At 42.0% G+C, this 21,715-nt stretch overlaps 1 protein-coding gene across 1 annotated transcript in view; it reads right to left on the bottom strand.

Annotated features, from left to right (window-relative positions):
- MRPS9 (mitochondrial ribosomal protein S9) overlaps positions 1–663 on the bottom strand; it is a 39,725-nt gene extending 39,062 nt beyond the window's left edge. Inside the window, exon 1 of the mRNA XM_027554782.1 lies at positions 481–663. Coding sequence (XP_027410583.1) covers positions 481–615 — 135 coding nt within the window. The 5' untranslated portion in view covers positions 616–663. The remainder of the gene's footprint in view (positions 1–480) is intronic.
- Positions 664–21,715: the final 21,052 nt, after the last annotated feature.

Raw genomic sequence — 21,715 nt, 5'->3', positions numbered from 1 at the left:
ATAAATGTTTCTCTCTCCTCTCCACTGTATGACCTCCTGCATTAAGTCTTTGGGCCACTGCAGGAGTCCAGTTCTCATCCACCTCCACCCTCTTGATCGGGGTCTCGGGGGCCAGGGCTGAACCCATAATCCACCCAGGCGACAGGTCAAGGGAGGGGTCGCTCTGTTTCTGTCTCAGGTAAGTTCCCCCTCACTGCACCCTGAGAAAACCAGCCACAACCTCAAAGGTTGGCCGCTGCAAGGCAATTCCACCCTGTTTACCTGAGACCTCTGTTGACCACCTAAGATCCCACAGGCCTCGGCTCCCAATGCTGGGGGCTGGGGTTCGATCTCCCGCCAGGGAACTAGACCTCATATGCCGCAACTAAAGAGATCTCGCACCCAGCAACTAAAGATCCTCAGAGAAACTAAAGACTCTGGAGGCGCCTGGCCACACCGCGTGCTACAGGGACCAGCACTGCCACCTTTCTCAAGCCTTACCTGGCATCTGGTACCTGTCTGCAGCCCAGAAGCCGCGGCTTTCCAGAGGCCTTGTTCCCGGGCGAAGCTAACCCTACCCGCAAGAAAGAGCCGGTAGGGAACTGCTGCGCCGCAGGACACACTGGGAGCTGCCATGTTGGGGGCAGGAGGCGCGGGCCGGAGGGTGATGGGGCAGGGCCTGCAAACTGCGCCGGCGCAGATGGGCGCCGGGTCCGCGAGGCTGCCGGAAGAGGCGCGGAGCAGGGGGCGTGTCCCGCCACCCCCCGTTGGCTCGTCGCTGATTGGGCGCGGGAGCACGCGGGGCGTGTCCGCCCCCGCCCCTGGTCCGGGTCCCTAGTCTACTTGGCATCCTGGTCTTTCTGGGCATCCTGAAGTCGGTGGCTCATCGAGTCTCCTTGGAACGACTTCCACATGGCTTCTCGCCAGCCCTTTCGTGCCACGCCCAGCTTGCCCTGGCCCCAGCTCCCCCTGCGCAGCCCTGACTTCACGCCCATTATTACGCAGCTCCTCTCCGAGCCTCTGCTCCCAGCCGACCGCGTCGGAGCACGGGTTTTCCCTCCTTCAACCTTCCCACCTGGGCCCGGGTCCAGGGTCTCCGTCCTTCTGCGGGAAACTGGTTATTTCCTAAGTGTATGATGCACAGGCTAACCCTTACACGGGCGGGAACAGACACTCCCCTACTGTCGGGCTTCACTGTAGCTCAGCTCGTAAAGAATATGCCCGCAATGCGGGAGACCTGGGTTCGATCCCTGGGTTGGGAAGATCACCTGGAGAAGGGAAAGGCTACTCACTGGGGAATTCCACGGACTGTCACAAAGAGTCGGACTCGACTCAGCAAATTTCACTCTTCCTTTCCCCTACTGGTGGCTCAGTGGTAAAGAATTCACATCCCAATGCAGGGGACAGGGCTTTGATCCCTGATCTGGAAAGATCTCCTGGAGAAGGAAATGGCAACCCACTCCAGTATTCTTGCCTGGGAAACCCCACGGGCAGAGCAGCCTGGCGGGCTACTGTCCATGGGGTTGCAAAGAGTGGGACAGGACTGAGTGACTGAACAACAACAATAACCCTTACTATTAGCAATACTAAGCCTCCCTGGAAACCCAATCAGAACTAAATATTAATAAATAGGTATGAATCCTGATGACTGTGCCTTACCTTCTGAGGCTTGTGCGCTCCTGACGGTAACTCCCAACATGCTTTCTACAAAATACTTATTAAAGGAAGCAGTAAACAGCTCTGAAAATGTTTCCAAACACTTAGATTTGAAAGACCAGTAAAATTAATACACAAACACACACATATGGAAAATCTGAGGTCAAGTTGTCAAGCAAATAAGTATCATCTGCTATTACTTATTTTGTAAAACAGAACATTTTAATTAGTAAGAAGGTAGAATTGACACAATTGCAGAATGAAATGTGGTCCTTTAATTGGAATCCATTTAGTTGTATGGTAAGTTCACTCTTCCATTCTTTTTGTTGTTACTTTTTAGGCCAGAAGTTGGCAGAGGCCCATGAACTAGCATTTGGGAACCAAGATTTAGCTCATGACAATTTCACCAAGTATAAAACAATCAAGTATGTTAAAACCGAATTTATATCATTAAAAAAATAACATGTCAGAGCACATAAAAACTACAGAAGTACTCAAATCAAGGTTAGAAATTGTGGAGGGTTTTTTTTTTTTCTCTAGAATTCATGTTATGATATTTTACTTAGATTTACTGCTGCTGCTACTGCTAAGTCGCTTCAGTCGTGTCCGACTCTGTGCGACCCCATAGACGGCAGCCCACCAGGCTCCCCCGTCCCTGGGATTCTTCAGGCAAGAACACTGGAGTGGGTTGCCATTTCCTTCTCCAATGCAAGGAAGTGAAAAGTGAAAGTGAAGTCTCTCAGTCGTGTCGGACTCTTAGCGACCCCATGGACTGCAGCCTACCAGGCTCCTCGGGATTTTCCAGGCAAGAGTACTGGAGTGGGGTGCCATCGCCTTCTGCTTAGATTTACCAGATTACAGTAAAGTCGTTAGTAAAGTAACTGTAATACATATCCCTTCTCTAGGGGCAACCCTTAGACTGCTGCATTCAATTTCCTGTGTAGCCTTTGAGTTTGGGAAGAAATACACCACTGTAAGTTAACACTGGGTGCATAAATCTGGAGACAGAAGGAAAGAGTGGAATCAGGAATGTACTGATAAACGTTTAAAATATGAAAAAAAAATCTTATGATTTTACCAAACAGCTGAAGTTTAGATTCATTTAATCTTTTCTCATTTACTGAGCACCCATTATGTTGGAGACGTCAGGCATTCTTGGTCCTATATCAGGATTATAAAATCCCAACTATCCAACATGGTGGAATCATGTAAATATGAAAGTTTGGTTCTAAAACCAGCTTCTAATATAAATATCAGGAGAGTCAAACACTGCACTAACAAAACAAGTGCTGCCAGATATGAACAGCAGAAACTGTTAGGTGCTGCTGGTGAGGGTGTAAATTGATACAGTTTTCCTGAAATCAATGAGTCAGTGATCTATGTTAAGATGAACACACCACATAACTTCACTGATTACGTTTCTAGGTATATACCCTGCAGAAATTCTTGCACAGTGTATCAGGATACATGCATGCAAATATGTACAGAATCATTTTCTTTTGTAACAACACAAAAAAACCCCCACACAGACACCTTTAAAGGATTCCTAGAAATCTCTGGAAATGCAGAGCTTTTTTGATCAATATGGAAAACTTTAAGGGGCTTCCCAGGTGGCACTAGTGGTAAAGAATCCACCTGCCAATGCAGAGAATGCCGGTTTGATCCCTGGGTTAGGAAGATCCCCTGGAGGAGGAAATGGCAGCCCACTCCAATATTCTTGCTGGGAAATGCCATGGACAGAGGACCCTGGGGGGCTACAGTCCATGGGGTCACAGAGAGTTGGATACGACTGAGCATGCACACAGTTTAGTTAGACCAGTGGCCTCCCCTTTTGATAATCTATTTACAAACATTTTTGAGGATATTCCCTAGGTTTAAGAAATTTGTGTTCTCTACTTAGACACTGTACAACCCTTTTTACTTAATAATCACCAGCTGAGTATCTTTGGCCAAGCTCAGTACCTCAAAATCCCATATTCCAGGATCTACTAAGGTCTCCTATTAACTGTTCCTTTGTTAGAAGCATCTGGTGATGAAGGTGGTTCCCTTGCCCCATGAGAAATAGAGCGGCCCCTCAGTCTTCTCTCATTAAAGAGATGGGACAGTCAGACACAAACAGAAAGGGTTGTAAAAATAACAGGCCACTGATGCTGCACAAAAGGGGTTCCAGAAAAGGGTGCCCCAATTTCTTCCCTGACACCCCCATTACATATTCCTTATGGTTCCTAAGGTTTCCAGTCCTTTGGGTTAAGACTGAAAGGTTGCAGTGTCTATCAGAAACTCTATTCAGTGGCCTGCCACATCACTGCACGCCCAAGGCTTGACATTAGTTATGTAGATGGTATCTCTAGGCAGAATCACTTTTGGCCTTAGGCCCCTTCAGTCTTCTGATTGCAAAACTGTCAGTGACTGAGGGGGCCCCCGATATTCTCTAGCGTCTGGGGCATTCCCTCTACCAATACCCTGCCTCTTTGCAGAGGGTGCATCAAGTGCAATCTCCCCCCTAGTGCCCCTGTTGTCCACACAGGCTGCAGTGGTCCTGTCTGGGTACCCATGGGCCTGCCAGGGCCAAATTGGCCCCAAAAGACAGACCTCCCCATTGGTAGTCTCTGAATTGACTCAAAACTGTTCCTTTTTATGGCTGAGTAATATTGGAGAGGAGTAATTCTAATGAAAAAGTTGTGGGTTCAAGTCTTACTCGTTTACTTATTTCATGATATGCATCAGAATTCCATTCCCTTTTAAAGCTACCTAATATTCCATCGTATGTACAGACCACGTTTGGTTTATCCATCCAAGTGTCCAGGGACACTTGAGTTGCTTTCACCTTTGAGCTTGTAAATAATGGTGCTACAGACATGAGTGTACAGTGTCTGTTCAGATCACTGCTTTCAGTTCTTTGGGGTATATACCTGGAAGCAGCATTGCAGGAGTCTTGTTTTTAACTTGGCCAGATTTTTAACTTAATCAACACAAGTGAGTGCCCATAAAAGATAACTTGATAATTTAAATCTACAACTTAAAAAGGCTCTAGTTGTACTGACCACTCCCAGCTAAACAGATAGTATACATGGGGTGTGAAAATGAGTAATGTTAATCTCACTGGAGTTTAAAAATATTTCTAAGGTAATTTTAGTACATAATTTCTATAGATCAAGCTTCTATTACAGTTTAAAAACTGAATCTGTCTCAGCCCACAAGTAAATGTATTCTCCCAAGATGCATGTATTTACCATATTGATTGAATTTTAATAAATAAGAAATAGAATAAATATCTCCTTTGGTTTTTTGCCCCACTGTGTTCAGTGTGAACCCCATCCATCTGCATATGCTCTTTACCTACCAGCTGTCAGTTATGTCTGCTATAAAACAGACAGCACTTAGGGAGCTGTCAGTCAACGCTGTTATGATGCTTCAAGAATCATTCCTTCAGGCTTCATTATCAAAAATAAAACAAATTTACATGAAACATAAAGGTGGATTGATCGCACGATTTGCTGTGCATGGAAAATGACTTCAAACACACACAAGTTCAAGGGGCCATGTGCTTGGTCTCCTTGACCGTGTTTGTAATTCGTTTGTTTAAAGTCATTTTTTAAAGTGCATTGCGACAGTGAAAGTGGTTATCCTGATAGAGTGGTGGGACTATATGTTGTTCCCCTACCTGAAATAATAGTGTGTAAAAAATGTTATATGTCATTGTGGGTGTCTCTTTATCCATGCCTGTGGCCTGGATTTGGGCTGCATCCAGGTCTCCCTTTTGATGGATGCTGAGTGAAGGTAAAAAAGACCTAGAAAAGAGGAACTAAATGAACACGATTGTAGCCTGGATATAGTCAAGAGCCTGGGGCTTGCAGAATGAAATAGAATTGGAATCAATAAAATCACTAAGGGCATGGCAAAAATAAACAATAATCAAATTCCAGAAAACCAGAACTAAAGTGTACTTCTTGAGGCATCAAAGAGACAATTTTAGGACCAAGAGAGGAAGTACCACTCTACCCAGCAGGGAGGCAACTTAAAAAGCGCATTACTCCTAAGAGGTTGATGCAACCTGAAAATGTAAATAAGTAGAAGAAGACTGTGATCAGACCTGAAAAATGAAAGTGTTCTCATTCAAAAATGTACTGAAGGGTAATTGTCAGTTTTTACTCGTAAAGGTGAGAGCAAATCTCTAGGGTCTCTATCAGAGAAAGTGCGTGGATTTAGATGGACCACAGGGTATGATTCTAAGCAATATAACAGAGAATTGTATAAATTGTACTTGCATGTACATATGGGCTTCCCTGATGGTTCAGATGGTAAAGAATCTGCTTGCAATGCAGGAGACCTGGGTTCGATTCCTGGGTCTGAAAAATCCCCTGGAGGAGAAAATGGCAAACTGCTCCAGTATTCTTGCCTGGAGAATCCCCATGGACAGAGGAACCTGGCAAGCTACAATTCACAGGGTTGCAAAGAGTCATACATGACTTAGTGACCAAAAAACAACAACACAAACACAAATCCCCAAATTATTCAGATTTTGCCTACTCAAAGATAGCTAGGAATGTTCAAGTTCTAAGACTCAAAGAATTCTTCCAGAAAGGTCAAACTTTCAGGGAAGTGGATACTTAGTGATTTGAAGACATTGGACAGACCTGCCCCACAACTCTGCTGACTGCCACCCAGCTGGAAAGTGGAGTTTGGTACGTTAAGAATTAAAGTAAAAAAATAATCTACACAGAGACTACTTTATCACCCACTATTTATTGATGTATACTTTGCAAGGCTCTGTGATAGGAACTATCTGGGTATTAAGATGATACCTGTCTTTCAGGAGCTTATTAACTTATAGGAAAAAAAGATATTTACACAAATCTAATCATTCTAGAGAGACTGTGATGTAGTTGTGAAAGAATCGCAAAGTAAAGTGGGAGTTTGCAAAGGAAAACATTACTCCCTGCCAAATGGATCAAGATGGTTTTATTTCCTAAATGTTTTAAAGAGCTGCAAATCAAAATAAGGAAACCATCGAACTCATTTCTTCACCATTATGCAGAACCACTTCTAAACTCTCTCTGAAAGCAATTAACCAACTCCATTTTACAAACCCTACAAAGTGGAATTTTCTATCTCAATTTATCAGATCAGGTGATTAAAAATTATTCTGCAATATCCTTAAATGACTCTCAAGAATTTGCACACCACCTTTCCTATTTCCAGTGAAGAAACATTCCTGGCCCATTTTCCAAGTGTTTTCCAAAATCAAGTATCCTACCTGAAAATTGAAATTGTGTCCAATTCCACTGAGCAGATCACAGCCTAGTGTGTGATTAAACCATCACATCTCTTTATGAATAAAGTTCACTGTGATTAGATTGTAAACACCTGCATGTTGTTATTTTAACTTTAGACTCAAAAGAACATTTTATCCTAGGAAAATGCAGGTTCCTGAAATAAGCATGTAAATTTTCAAATGAAGCTATTAGAGTTACATTCTTAATAACCTTGAAGTTTAGAAACATCTATGCTTACACGGTAAATCCATGATTTCCCGTCATTTATGTGTGCAGCACTCTTTAGATATAGGTTGCTGACCTCAGGGTACACACTTGTCAGATATTCATGTTCTTTGTGCCTTCATATCTAATTAGAGCAATGAGTTTCTTTATGTAGTCAGAACTCAAGTTCAATTTCAGAATTCAACCGTTCATGCAATTTATAACAGGGGAGATAAAATTGACAATACGAGCCTGCGTGACTTCCAGATTTTGTTATATGTTTCATCTACTGTTGGAAAGAGAAAGTGAAAGGAAAGAAATGGGATTTTGGTTTTCATCTTTTGTTTTTTGAGTCAATATTATAGAATTACGTCTTCCCAGCGGCAGGGAGGGACTCTCAAGAAACCACATATGGAAGCACTGGGTTATTAACGTTGCATCAATCTGTGCTCAGTTGTGTCTGGGGTGTATTACCTGGTAGTAAGTAACTGACGAAGTCATGGAACAGGGTGGTGAGTCAAGCACCATCTCCCTGGAACTGCACTGCGGGTGCTAAGATGTGCACCAGCCAAGTGGATGTCTAGGACCAGTGAAAGTGAAAGTCGCTCAGTTGTGTCCGATTCTTTGTGACCCTATGGTCTGTACAGTCCATGGAATTCTCCAGGCCAGAATACTGGAGTGGGTAGCCTTTCCCTTCTCCAGGGAATCTTCCCAACCCAGAAATTGATCCTGGGTCTCCCACATTACAGGTGGACTCTTTACCGTCTGAGCCCCTAGATCACAAGGGAAGCCCCTAGGATCACTACATCCAACTATATATCCAAGTCTCATACAGAGGCCTCTGATTAGCCAGAAATTAAATCATACCTGGAGCTCTAGCTGCAAGGGGCTCTTTAACTTCCCAGCTTTCGATGTGCAGGAGGGATGACATTTTTTTTTTTGTCATCTTGCTTACTGCTCTATTCCTAACAGTTTTCCAAACAGTACCCAGAACCTGGAACATAAACATCTGTTGAAGGAAGGAAATTGGAAGCTAATTCATGGTTTTTGCCACATCCGCTCAATGGGGATACGGTTTCCCAGGTGGCTCAATGGTAAAGAATCTGCCTGCAAACGCAGGACACACAGGTTCGGTCCCTGGGTTGGGAAGATCCCTTGGAGTAGGAAATGGCAACCTACTCCTGTATTCTTTCCTCGAGAATCCCGTGGGCAGAGAAGCATGGTGGGCTACAGTCCATGGGGTCGCAAAGAGTCCGATACGACTGATCTTAAAGGTATACTCAGTGGGGATATATGCAAAGGAGGCTTAGCGTGTACAGATGCTTAGATGAGATGAATTGGGGTCTTTGTCAAATCCCTGGAGGACAGAGTCCATGTCTGTTTCGTTCATACTGTGTCCCCAGCTCGACTATCAATAGACTCTTGCTGGTTGAATGAATGATAAGTAAAACATAAGCTGTCATTTTCTTCTGTCTCTACCTTTCTTTAGTGGTCAAGATTTACATATCGATTATTTTCCTATTTTTGTTTGCTATCGTATAGACATCATAGTGGATGCTTTTATCATTTGGTTTCCTTTCCCTAAGTCGAGGATGTGTATAAACTGAGGTTTGTGAGTATGTCTGTGTGCACCTCCTCTTCATGCTGACAGCTGAATTTATTTATTTTTTTAGATTACACTTTACTTATACTTTTAAAGACTATACTCCAGTATATATAACATTATAAAACGATGACTGTATTCTTTGTTCTGTGTAATACATCCTTGTGGTTTATTTTATTTTTTATTGGAGTGTCATCGCTTTACAACGCTGTGTTAGCTGAATTTATTTTGCTGCTTCGTTAACTCAGAGTAAGTCTGGCTGTTACAATAACAGTGCTGTTGTCTGCTGCGTCCGTTACTATTTTTACTGCACAGAAAAATATCCTTGAAGATCTTTACCCTCACAGAAGCTTTCTTCCTTCTAAGCCTAGAAAACGGCACCTTGGCTCTTGAAGCGAGGCTAATGCCACAGGATTAATCAGAAAGTGACGATCATCATGTCAGCGCTCCAAAAGCACGTCCTTGCTGTGGCTTTATTTCTGTGAGTGGGAGTGAAGGATACCCTCCCTTTTTCTACACTCATAAGTTTTTTTTATTCTTTATTTTTAAAACTCTGATTTTTCTTTTCCTAAAAAAGTCATTGGTGTTTCATTTTCTGTTCTAATACCTATAGGAACCTCCATTTCATTTTATGTGCAGACCCAGTTTCTGCATATTTCTATCAGTGAATTGTGATGATTATTTAATCGAATTACCCCAAATTCAGCACCTTTAGGAATTAATTAAAGGGAATTTATTGCACATTATACACAATTCCGTGTTTTATTTCACAAATTTACACTTCATAAGACTTCTTTCCAAAATTAGATTTACAACCATATCTACAGCAGAAAGTATACCTTATATTTATTCAATAATATATTTTTAAAGCATTTTTACATATTTTACGTCATTTGATTTTCACAACAACCTAATTATATTTCAAGTCTATTAGAAACTGTGTCAAGTTTGAATACACTGGCTTGATATTTTAAATGCTAAAAACTGATATTCACAATGGAGAAATGTTATTTGAGCTTTAAGAAGAAAAAGCCACCTATTGATACCGTGAAAGTAAAGTATTCAAAGGAAAAATAAAACATTAGGTAGACTGGTTGCAAAAATAGAGTTACTCCTTGCATTTCTTTGATGTTCTTAATTTCTAGAACACACAAACACACGTGTACACACACAGTCAATAAAGATTACCCTGAATAAGATGAAATAAATTCTTTAATAATTTTTGAAATAATTTCATCACCACAAACACAAATTTGCCCTAAATATTGATATCCAGGTTTCATGAAATGATCCTTTGGCCAGGGAGTCAAGCTTATTCTCCAAATTCAGGGTAAGAGTGAGTCAGCAAGGATTCAGAAAACAACTGGCTGAATGTTTCTTTTACTCTTTTTAAAATGCTTTATTTATTTTTGGCTGTGCTGGGTCTTCGTTGCTGCTTGTGGGGGCTATTTCTCATTATGGTGTGCAGGCTTCTCACTGCGACAGCTTCTCTTATTGAGGAACATGGGCTCTATAGAGCGTGGACTCAGCTTTGTGGTGCACAGGCTTAGTGGCTCCACCACATGTGGGGTCTTCCTAGACCAGGGATGGAACCCGTGTCCCCTGTATTGGCACGCAGATTCCTGTGCATTGACCCAGCAGGGACATCCTGCTGAGACATTTCTTCCATCACTTCCCTGCCATTGTCCTTCAGTGCCTTATTGTTCTCACCCTGTAAACTTTTTCTCTCTCTTTCTTTTTGTGGCAAAATAAACACAACTTAAAATTTATCTTGCAAAACTGAAACTCTGAACTCACAAAACAGTAACTCTTCATCCCTTCTCCTCTCCACCTCCTGACAACCACTATCTTATTAATTTTTTCTTTATGAATCTGAACCTCAAGGAACCTCAGGTAAGTGGAATCACACAGGACGCGTCTTTTTATGACTGGCTTACAGATGGCATAGTGGTAAAGAATCTGCCTGCAATGCAGAATATGCAAGAGACTTGGGTTTGGTCTCCGGGTCGGGAAGATCTCCTGGAGAAGGAAATGGCTACCCACTCCGTTATTCTGGCCTGGGAAATCCCATGAACAGAAGAGCCTAGAGGGCTACAGTCCATGGGGTCACAGAGTCAGACATGACTGAGCACACACACACACCCCTCACTTAACATGATAGCCTCAAAGCTCATCCATGTTATGACATATGTCAGAATTTCCTTTTTGAAGGCTGAATTGTATATTACTTTTCTCATCCATTCATCTGTCAGTGGCTGCTTGGTTGCCTCTTCATTTTAGCTATTATGAATACTGCCCTAAATATTGATAACTACTATGTAGTTATTATTTGCATGGAATATCTTCTTCCACCTTTTGTCTCCAATCTATTATCATCTTTCATCTAAAGTGATCCTCTTGAATTGGGTAGATAGTATATAGTTGGGTCATGTGTTTATCCATTCTGCCAATCTGTCTTTTTTTTTTTTTTAGAATAGTTTTATTGCTTTGCCAGACAAAGGGGGCCACAGCAAGTTAATGGTCTCTAAACTGTGCGTCCTTCAATCTCTGTCTTTTGATTGGAGAGTTTAATCCACTTACTCTCAAAGTAATTACTGTTAAAGAATTGATGTTCAATCGCAAAGTCATGTCCGACTCTTTGAGACCTCATGGCCTGTAGCATGACGGATTCCTCTGTCCTCCACTATCTCCCAGCGGCTTCCCAGGTGGCTAGTGGTAAAAAGAACCCTGCCAATGCAGGAGACATAATGAGATGCAGGTTCAGTCCCTGGGTCAGGAAGATCCCCTGGAGGAGGGCATTGCAACATATGCCAGTATTCTTTCCTGGAGAGTCCCATGGACAGAGGAGCCTGGTGGGCTACAGTCCATAGCGTCGCAATGAGTTGAACATGACTGAAGCAACTTAGCATGCATGCATGCCACTACCTCTCAGAGTTAGCTCAGATTCATATCCATGCAGCCAATGATGGTATCCAACCATCTCATCCTCTGCTGTTCCCTTCTCCTGCCTTCAATCTTTACCAGCATCAAGGTCTTTTCCAATGAGTCAGCTCTTTGCATCAGGTGGCCAAAGTTTTGGAGCTTCAGCTTCAATATGAGTCCCTCCAGTGAACATTCAGAGTTGATTTTCTTTAGGATTGATTAGTTTGATTTCTTTGCTATCCAAGGGACTCTCAAGAGTCTTCTCCAGCACCACAGTTCAAAAGCATCAATTCTTCGGTGCTCAGCCTTCTTTATGGTCCAACTCTCACATCCATACATGACTAGTGGAAAAACCACAGCTTTGACTATATGGACCTTTATCGGCAAAGTAATGTCTCTGTTTTTTAATATGCTGCCTGGGTTTGTCTTAGCTTTTCTTTCATGTCTGCAGTGATTTTGGAGTCCAAGAAAAGAAAATTTGTCAGTGCTTCCACTTTTTCTCCATCTAGTGGGGAAGTGAACTGTTTCATGAAGTGATTTGACCAGATGCCGTGATCTTAGTTTTTTGAATGTTGAGTTTCAAGCCAGCTTTTTACTCTCTTCTTTCACCCTCTTCACTGATAAGGAGAGACTTCTGTTATTTTTTGATTGCTGTAGGCTGTCTCTGTGCTGATAATCACCCTGAAATGCAAACACAAGGTCATATATTTGTTTCCTCAGGCAAGCATGATGACTTTTCTCGAAATGTCCTAGACCCTAAATGTTTGACTCTCAAAAGAAGAAAATGAAAAGGGAAAAGGGAGACTGAAGAAATTTTTAGAAGACATGCGTGTGTGCTAAGTCGTTTCAGTCGTGTCTGACTCTTTGCTATTCCACAGACTGTAGCCCGCCAGGCTCCTCTGTCCATGAGATTTTCCAGGCAAGAATACTGGAGTGGGTTGCCATGCCCTCCTCCAGGGAATCTTCCCAACCCAGGGATCAAACTCACGTCTCTTGCAATGGCAGGCGGGTTCTTTACTGCTGAGCCACCTGGGAAGCCCCCATATCTTTAGCTAACAGCTACCAGTGGGCCCAGTGAAAACGCAGCTCTCTTGCTCCATTTGGGATAAACTGTGACAAAAAACTCACAGATCGGTTCTCCTGCAGGATCAGCCTGTTTCTTCTCTTCAGCGAACTTTGCCCGAGGTCACACCCTTGCTTACTTTTGCTCTTTTCATCTTGCTCCACCCAGCAACCCCATTCATGATTGGTTCCCCCTGGGAGCACTTCCTGAATAAATCATTTGCACACACATTCTTGTCTCAGGATCTGCTTCTGGGAACCCAGTGAGGCTACAGTTCCTTGGTGGCCTCCTAGAGTAACTAACCAACCATACAAAAATGTTCGTTAAGGAAGGAAAGAGAAAATCTTAGAGTGAAATGTTAATTGGAAAAGAACAAACTTATTCAGCAATGCTTGACGAGGCCTCAAAGTCACCAAAGAGGACATTCTATTTTTATTCTTCATTTGAAAGTTAAAAGATTATTCTGTGTTTTTGAAAACTGCCCAAAGATCCCATGCCACAACTACTGATATTTCCACCTATTAGGCAACAGCATCAACAGCAAAGTACTGTCATATATTTGATCATCAGTATCAAACTTGCAGAGATGAGTATATGTATTCTGCCAGGATAACTTAACCAGGCAGACTTGTGAAACTAACACACCCTAACTAGATGCCTTGTCTACTGGCTACTGGCGTGGGACCAATGATGACATGCCCATGTAGAAACACGGTTCCATGAGAAGTCAGAGCAGACACCATTTTCCCTTCTTTCTTGGCAAGAAAATACTGGGTTACTTTTAAGTGGGTCACGGTGATGCAAGAGTCATTGCTGGACCACTTGCGAATAGAAAGACAAAGTAGATCCAGTCTAATTTTAGACACAGGGGGCTCAAGAAAACACTGCTCATTTTTGCTCTTAAGCCTGCAGCCTTAGCAAAGAAGCAAATACTAGACCAAGGTCAAAAGTGGCCTGAGCCTTCTCTGAAGCAGTCGTTTCTCTAACCTGGAATTGAGGCCATACCAGCACAAAGGCAGCTCCTTTCTTTTCTAATTTTATCATCTGTGCTTTTTCTTTTAAGTTTACAATGTTGTGTAGGTTTCTGTCATACAACATTGTGAATCAGCCATAATTATACAGACATCCCCTCACTCCCAAGCTCGCTCCTCTGCCCCACCCCATCCCTCTAGGTCATTATAGAATGCCAGGCTGTGCCCTATGTCACACAGCAGCTTCTCACCAGCTGTCTTACACCTGATAGTGTATATATGTCGATGCTACATTCTCCCTTAATCCCACTCTCTCCTTCCCTCAATGTGTCCACAAGTCCATTCCCTACATCTGCGTATCCATTCCTACCCTGCAAATAAGATCCTTCTAAACACACAGATTCGAAGGCTGAAGAAAAGCCTTCATCTTCCAGAGCTGTCAGTCTAATGCCTTTTTTTGACAATGAGATTTACTAAAGAATTTTATAGAGAAAAAAAAGAGAGAGAAATTAAGCAAAATGTCCAGATGTCATCTGTTAAAAATGTTTTATTGAGACAATAAACAAATAACATCAACAAGTACTAAAATTTTAATTAAAATATGATTTACAATGTTGCTCGACACCACTGGAAGCATTCTTATCGGAGGAAAATAAGATTGCACCACTTCATGTCCTTAGGACACTCAAATAGCCCATTTGACTTTGCGGGTCTCCCCCACGTCGTGTGATCTCATAATGTCTTTTCCATGCCCATGAGCGTGAAAATGTTCTATAATACTTGAAAACACAGTGGTGATATCAATCCTTCCCTTTCATTGCTGGCTACATCACTAAATAGATGTATATTATGTTCTCTTGCCTTCTGCTCGGAAAAATCTAAGTATTGCATTTCTGTCAATTCATTGATTGAAGAGCTTCTCCCTCAGAATGTTGACAGCTGTTTCCAACATTTATAAAATAACTTGGATAACAGCTGCCAGCAGATTGGCTAAAGAAGATCTGGAACCATGTAATTAGCATTCATCAGACATGCACATTTCCTTTGAAAAACCCCTCCAGCCCAAAGTTGGCTCTCAGGAAGCTGATGATTCTTGTTAAGTTCAGAACAGGTCTGGCTAATGCTTAACTGTCCATTAGCTGATTTTAAATGGAGCATATTAATAGAGTTACTATTGAGTGCTTTAATATTGAATGCTATCATAATATTGAATGCTAGCAGTGAGTAATACTGCTTTAATTTTTGTCCTTCAGCCATCAAACGTCCATGTGAGAACTCTCTCTTAATGATACCATGCACTGATAGACCTCTTGTATTGTACTTGAGCAGATGTAAATCCCAAATTTTAAAAAATAATTTGATTTCTTCATTTTTGGCTGTGCTGGGTCTGCGTTTCTGCATGGGCTTTCTCTAGTCAAGGTGCGCAGGCTTCTCACTGTGGTGGCTCCTCTTGCTGTGGAGCGCAGCCTCTAGGGTTGGTGGGCTCAGTAATCACGGCAGTCGGGCTTAGTTGCTCCATAGCATGTGGGATTTTTCCCAGCCCGGGACGAACCCATGTCTCCTGCATTGACAGGCAGACTCTTTACCACTGAGTCACTAGGGAAGCCCTCATTTGACCATTTAAAGTGGAAATAAACCCAGTCACCTTGAGCCACCAGGGAAGTCCAATTAATTACCTTTATGGACATAAAAATACTCTTTGCAAGAAATAACATGAATATGTGCGGTAATCACCACTATGTTAAGGAGTGCCTTGAAATCTTTGAAGTAAACACCAAAATATCAGCGGTGGACGTTCAGTGCAGCATGCCTGTGGGAGGTTTCTCCTTCTTCCCACGTATGACAAGCATTGTATTTGGACATGCAATTCTTACATGATTGAAAAAGCTAAACTTTATATTATAATGCTTTGAGAAATTAAAGGAAGCTCCGAGAGCACCTTCAGAGTGAAAGGGAGTACTTACCCTTTCTTGAAAGTATCTGAAACACTTAAGTATCTTGAAAAGATTGGGACTTAAAAAGAACTTTCCCAGGGACTAGGTTCCTATCGGTTATAGGAACAGATACTATTAATGCAGTTTTTGCAACATCTACATTGCAGAGACTATAAGAGGACTAGTGTCATACAAAGAGTGAGGACATTCAAACACAGGATCACATTAAAAAATAAACTTTTGTATTTGATGAGTCATATGACTACAGATCTGAATATCCCTGGAGCAAAGCTCATGCTTCCTTGGGGACAGATGCTGCTGTTAAATCCTCCTGAACACACATCCACACCTGTGCATTTGTTCAGATGCTCAGTTCATCAGGTATTCCTTTCTGTTCTATTTCAGTCTTCCAGGGTTCTTGTTGACTGTTGCTTCTTCCCTGACCTTGTCCCTCACTCCAGGAAGGGTTCTGCATTCTCCTTCTTGACCTCTTCTCTTTGACCTCTAACACGCTGACTTGCCTCGGGCTTCACCCTGTCTTCTGGACCAGGGGTGGACCTCTCATTGAGCCTGTCCTCACAGGAGAACTTTCATGGGGAGAATCAGTCTCGTGTAGGGAGGCCAAGCAAATGGAGACCAGCCTTCTATCTCCTCTGAGCTCGGATCCCCATCACTCATCAAAGTGGAAGGAGCAGACAGTGGTGAGTCAGGAATCAGAGTCTCTTTGGTCCTTTCCTAGGACAGCCTATGTTTTCTGGTCCTGGAAGTTTAAAAACCTGGTCTTGGGCATCCCTAGTGGCTCTGCGGTTAAGAATCTGCCTGCCAGTGCAGGAGACACGGGTTCAATCCCTGGTCAGGAAGATCCCCTGGAAAAGGAAATGGCAACCCACTCCAGTATTCTTGCCTGGGACATCCCATGGACAGAAGAGCCTGGCGGGCTACAGTCCATGGGGTCACAAAGAGTTGGATGCAACTGAAGTGACTCAGCACACCCATTAAGACCTAAATGCCTTTTTCTCAATTTCCAGAGGGAACAAGTCATGTGACAGAAGATAGTGGGAGGGCCAGCCCCAGCCAAGCCAGTCTGGACAAGAGGCCATCAATGTCGTCTCTCTGACCACTTAAAACCAAGAACGCTCAGATAATGATACTGCTGTTCTGGATGGGGGGAACGAGAATAGAAAGATGGACAATTAATGCTGCTTAATGTCTTTTCTTTTTGGTTCACAATGTCAAATAATAAATAGACCTTTTGTTTCCTCCCACACTCTAAGACTGTTTAATTTGGGCTCTGGAGAAATGGAATAGGCTTTCTGTAAACCCAAGTTGTTACCAAGGCCATTCTGTGATGAAGTTCAAGTCCAAGTTCAACCACGTATACTGCGTGCAGATGCTACGATATTTCATGTTTGTGCGACACTCCGTGTGGGTAAGGGAAGTGTATGTAGCATGATTGCCATCTGCCATCCATCATTTTTTTTTAATTTCTGAAATTTGTTGCCACAAAGTCATTGAGCTTGAGTTTAAGAATATATTTGAGCTTTTCCCAACCTTGTATCCACAGCAAGTGACTTTCTGAAAAGTTCCAAATAGACTGAAGTCAACTTAATCTCATCTTCCTGTGTATGGGTGAAGGTTCGATGCAAAACAGTGTGATAAGCATTTTGGCTTATGATCAGATCAGATCAGATCAGATCAGTCGCTCAGTCGTGTCCGACTCCTCGCAACCCCATGAATCGCAGCACGCCAGGCCTCCCTGTCCATCACCAACTCCCGGAGCTCACTGAGACTCACGTCCATCGAGTCAGTGATGCCATCCAGCCATCTCATCCTCTGTCGTCCCCTTCTCCTCCTGCCCCCAATCCCTCCCAGCATCATGTTTCCAAGGTTTCAGGAACATAAAGGTATCAGCTGGACGTGATACATTTCTACCCATTTCCATGAACCCACTCAGAAGGAAAAGCCAGTACATTTTTATAGCTCAGAAAAATCAGTTATTTTCCCAGGCAAATGCGTGGGTGGAATTTTCGAGGCATTTTCCTACGTCACACCTATGACTGGAGAACAGAATAAGCTTCTTTGTGTCTCAGGAAGGGGAAAGGCATCACGTACCAAATGCCTCTTGGCTATGGCACAACACTATTTAGCATGATATGTGCTTAAATTATAGATTTGAACCAGCCTTTAGGCACGTCGCCAATATATAATAACTGACATTATGGCTGAAATAGCCATGTAACGTGGTATAATGCCGTGATGGAAGCTTGACCCTTTCCATCTAGATTTTGGTACTCTGCAGACTGAATACTATCTATATTTGCTTCCCTGGGTAGATGACAGAATTGTGCAAACTGTTAGAAAACATTTGGCTATAACACAGTAATACTTTGTAGTGACTTTAGAGGGAAACCGTTCAAATACCAACACACTGAGTTCATAAGGTATTTGAATGTCACTTGTAGTTGATGACTGTTTCTGGGACTTCCGGGCTAGAATGAGCAGAATACATTCAACACTGGTTATGCTGAACTTCCTCGATCCATTTTCTTTTAAGTTGGGTGCTATTCTTTAGATGCACAATTCTCATTTGTCTCAGGAAGATTTTTGTGAATAGAAAGTCTCTGCTTGCTTTCTTTCTTTCCTTCTTTCTTTCTTCCCTTCTTTCTGTCTTTCTTTTCTTTTTTTTTAGTAAGGTATCAAGGTACAAAGGGAAAAAAAAAACCATGGGCTTTGCAGTCAGATGCAGTAATCCACCGTGGCCACTTTCTAGCCAGTGACTTACAAACCTCCTTGATCCTCAGTTTGGGGGGATCTGCATATTCAGGGCAATATTTCAGCAATACAGGTGTTGGTGACCATTAGCAACAATGGTGTGTAAATTTCAGAGCAGGTTACAGGTATTGATATGTTCTAAATAGTTGATATTATTGTCTTTGTATTTTGTGAAGGTAGGACAGATCTGTATTTGTGTCTGTGGTTCATCTTTTAGTTATGCACATTAAAATCTTCTTTTACTGTATAAGACATTTAGCTGGTGCATTGAACTGGTTCTCATGTTCTGTCAGGCACATGCATTTCTATTCCTGATAGTGGTTTAGCTAGAAGTGCTTACATCATTTGGGCATGAAGCGGATTCGCGGGGCTGAGCTCTGAGGCACGGCTGGTCTGCTCCCTGGGTTGCCTTCCAAGGCAGACACTTGTACTTAAAAAAAAGTATTTTTATTTATTTATTTGGCTGTACCAACTCTAAGTAACGGCATGTGGGATCTAGTTCCCTGACCAGGAATGGAACCCAGCCCCCCTGCATTGGGAGCACAGAGTCTTAGCCACTGGATCACCAGGGAAGTCCTAAGTTTGTTCTTAAAACGATAAAGCCAAGTAGATAATATTTACCCCAACCAGCCCACATAACAGTATACGATGAGGATATCATATGATCACTTCAAAAATGTTACTATTTATAATGCCATCTTAAATGACCTCAAAAGTGCTGCTTATAATTTTTTTAAACTGCTACTTTAAGTAGTTATTATTTTAAATAGCTCAGTAAGTGGAATCATGTACTATTTGTCTTTCTATAACCGGCTTCTTTCATTTAGCACTGTGTCCTCAACGTTCAACCACATTGTCACATGTGGCAGGATTCCTTTCTTTATTAAGACTGATGGTATGTGCATATATTCTACATCTTCTTTGTTTATTGATCCATCAGACCACATTTAAGTGGTCTACACATCTTGGCTTTTATGACTTGAGAGTTATAACATCTCTTTGAGATCCTGATTTGCATATTTTGGGGATATGTGTTAATATATAATATTTGTTTTTCTCTTTTCGACTTAGTTCACTTGGTATGACACTCTCTGGGTCCATCCACTTCTCTACAAATGACCCAATTTTGTTCCTTTTTATGGCTGAGTAATATTCCATGTATAAGTGTACCACATCTTCTTTATCCATTCCTCTGTCAATGAACACTTAGGTTGCTTCCAAATCCTGGCTATTGTAAATAGTGGTGCAATGAACATTGCAATACATGTGTTTTGTGGAATGACCTTCTCTGTATATCTGCCCAGGAGTGGGATTGCTGGATCATATGGTAATTCTATTTTTAATTTTTTAAGGACCTTCCATACTGTTTCAATTGTAGCCCCCAGCCGTATCCTCCTCCTCTACTTCATTCTTCTTCAGAGACTTATCCTTTCTTACCAGTTCTTTCTTTTTATGCTTTTTTTAAAAATACAGATCTATTTTTAAAAAAAAAAAACACCTTTTTATTTTATACTGAGGTATAGCCATTAATAACATTGTGGTAGTTTCAGGTGTATAACGAAGGGGCTCAGCCAGACATACACATGTATCCATTCTCCCCCAAACTCCCCTCCAACCCAGGATGCCCTTCTAATCAATTCTGTATTCATCTGTTTTGATCATGGGCTGTCTCCCCCAGCTGGAATGAGGGGCATGGGATTTGTAAATATCCATCATTTTCTCCCCATTGCTATGTCCCTAGAGCCTAGAACACACCTTAGACCCCAACAGATACATGAATGGATAGATCAGTGAATGGAAGCATGCCTTTCCTTTGACTGGAGTGACAGCCCTTCCTCATGCAAATAAGGGACAAGTATGTAATTGTGCTCTTGAAAATGTTTCCAATGTAAAAAAAAGTAAAAATCTCTACCATGATTATTGCTGTGAATACAACTGACATGTTACTCTTCAACTTGAAATGTAAAGTAAACATTATTTTCAGCAGAAAGAAAGCTGACTATTTGCATGAGGGTTTTGCTCACCTTGGAGAAAGAAATGACAACTACTCCAGTATTTCTTGCCTGGAACACCCCATGGACAGAGGAGCCTGGCAGGCTACAGTCCATAGGGTCCCAAAGATCAGACATGACTGAGCAACTGAACACACACACACACACACACACACACACACACACCTGCTCACCTAGGTGTTGAAGCATAATTAACAGGGCACATCCATGTGTCTCTGGAGCCTGAAAGGCAAGAGAAGTCAGATTTTCGAGTCTGTGGCTGATAGTATCCATTTGTCATCCTTTTCCACTACTCCCCAAATGAAAAATGAGCTGAAACATTTTTTTTACAACAATTCCTAGCTTTGAGGAAGTTTTCAAATGTAGTAAGAAATGTGTCTTCATTTTTCAAAGCTCTCTGTAGTGGAGAATTCTTAATTTTATGTTAGCTTGAGCTCAGGATGGAATTTCAACGATGTGAGGAGGGTTGCAGGCGCTGTGTTCTGGTGGAAAGGAATTTTTGTTTGTTTGTTTTGGATTTTTTCTCCTTCTGCCTTTGCCAATAGTTTGCTCTGAAATTTCAAGGAACTCTCATCACGGTTCTGTTTTCAGGCTGCAAAATACGAGGGAGAGAAAGAACTGCTCTATTGTAAGCATGTTGTCATGTTTTATAAACAAATGTTGGGAAAGGAAAAAATACTTTAAACTGAGAGAAAGAAATTTTCAAGTTCGTGTAAAGTGCTATTATGTATTCAACATGTGAGCGGAAAGGTGGTGTTTAGGACTAATTGTGTTAGCTCGGTGATTAAAGGCTTCGGCAGGAGATTTGTCCCTGTGGTCGTCCAGCGTGGTCCTTGTCCACGCTGAAGCTGAGATCCACCTCCATATTTGCACACTGCAAAAACTTTGTTAAACCACTGCAAAGTAGTGTATTGATACTAAATTAAGTATTCTTTCTACTCTAGATTTCCTTGCTAGTCTGATATATCTGGAAGTTTACAAAGCACTTTCTAATATGTTCATCTGGGCTTGAGAGGATCAAGGGTTTTAATGAATCTCTTGGACTAAGTTATGTGACAGCATTTTTTTTTTCCAAATTTTAAACTTTTAATTTTGTATTGGAGTATAGCTGCTTAACAAAGCTGTAATACTTTCAGGTGAACAGCGAGGGGACTCAGCCACACATATACATGTATCCATCCTCCCCCAAAGCCTGCTTCCATCCAGGCTGCCACAGAACATTGAATAGAGTTCTCTGTGCTATAAAGCAGGACGTTATTGTTATCCATTTTAAATACAGCAGTGTGTACATGTCCATCCCAAACTTCCTAACTATCCCTTCCT

The sequence above is a fragment of the Bos indicus x Bos taurus genome, chromosome 11 (assembly GCF_003369695.1).
Source record: "Bos indicus x Bos taurus breed Angus x Brahman F1 hybrid chromosome 11, Bos_hybrid_MaternalHap_v2.0, whole genome shotgun sequence".
NCBI classification, from domain to species: Eukaryota; Metazoa; Chordata; class Mammalia; order Artiodactyla; family Bovidae; genus Bos; species Bos indicus x Bos taurus.
Note: the sequence above shows the minus strand (reverse complement) of the source record. Positions and strands in the feature narration are given on the sequence as shown.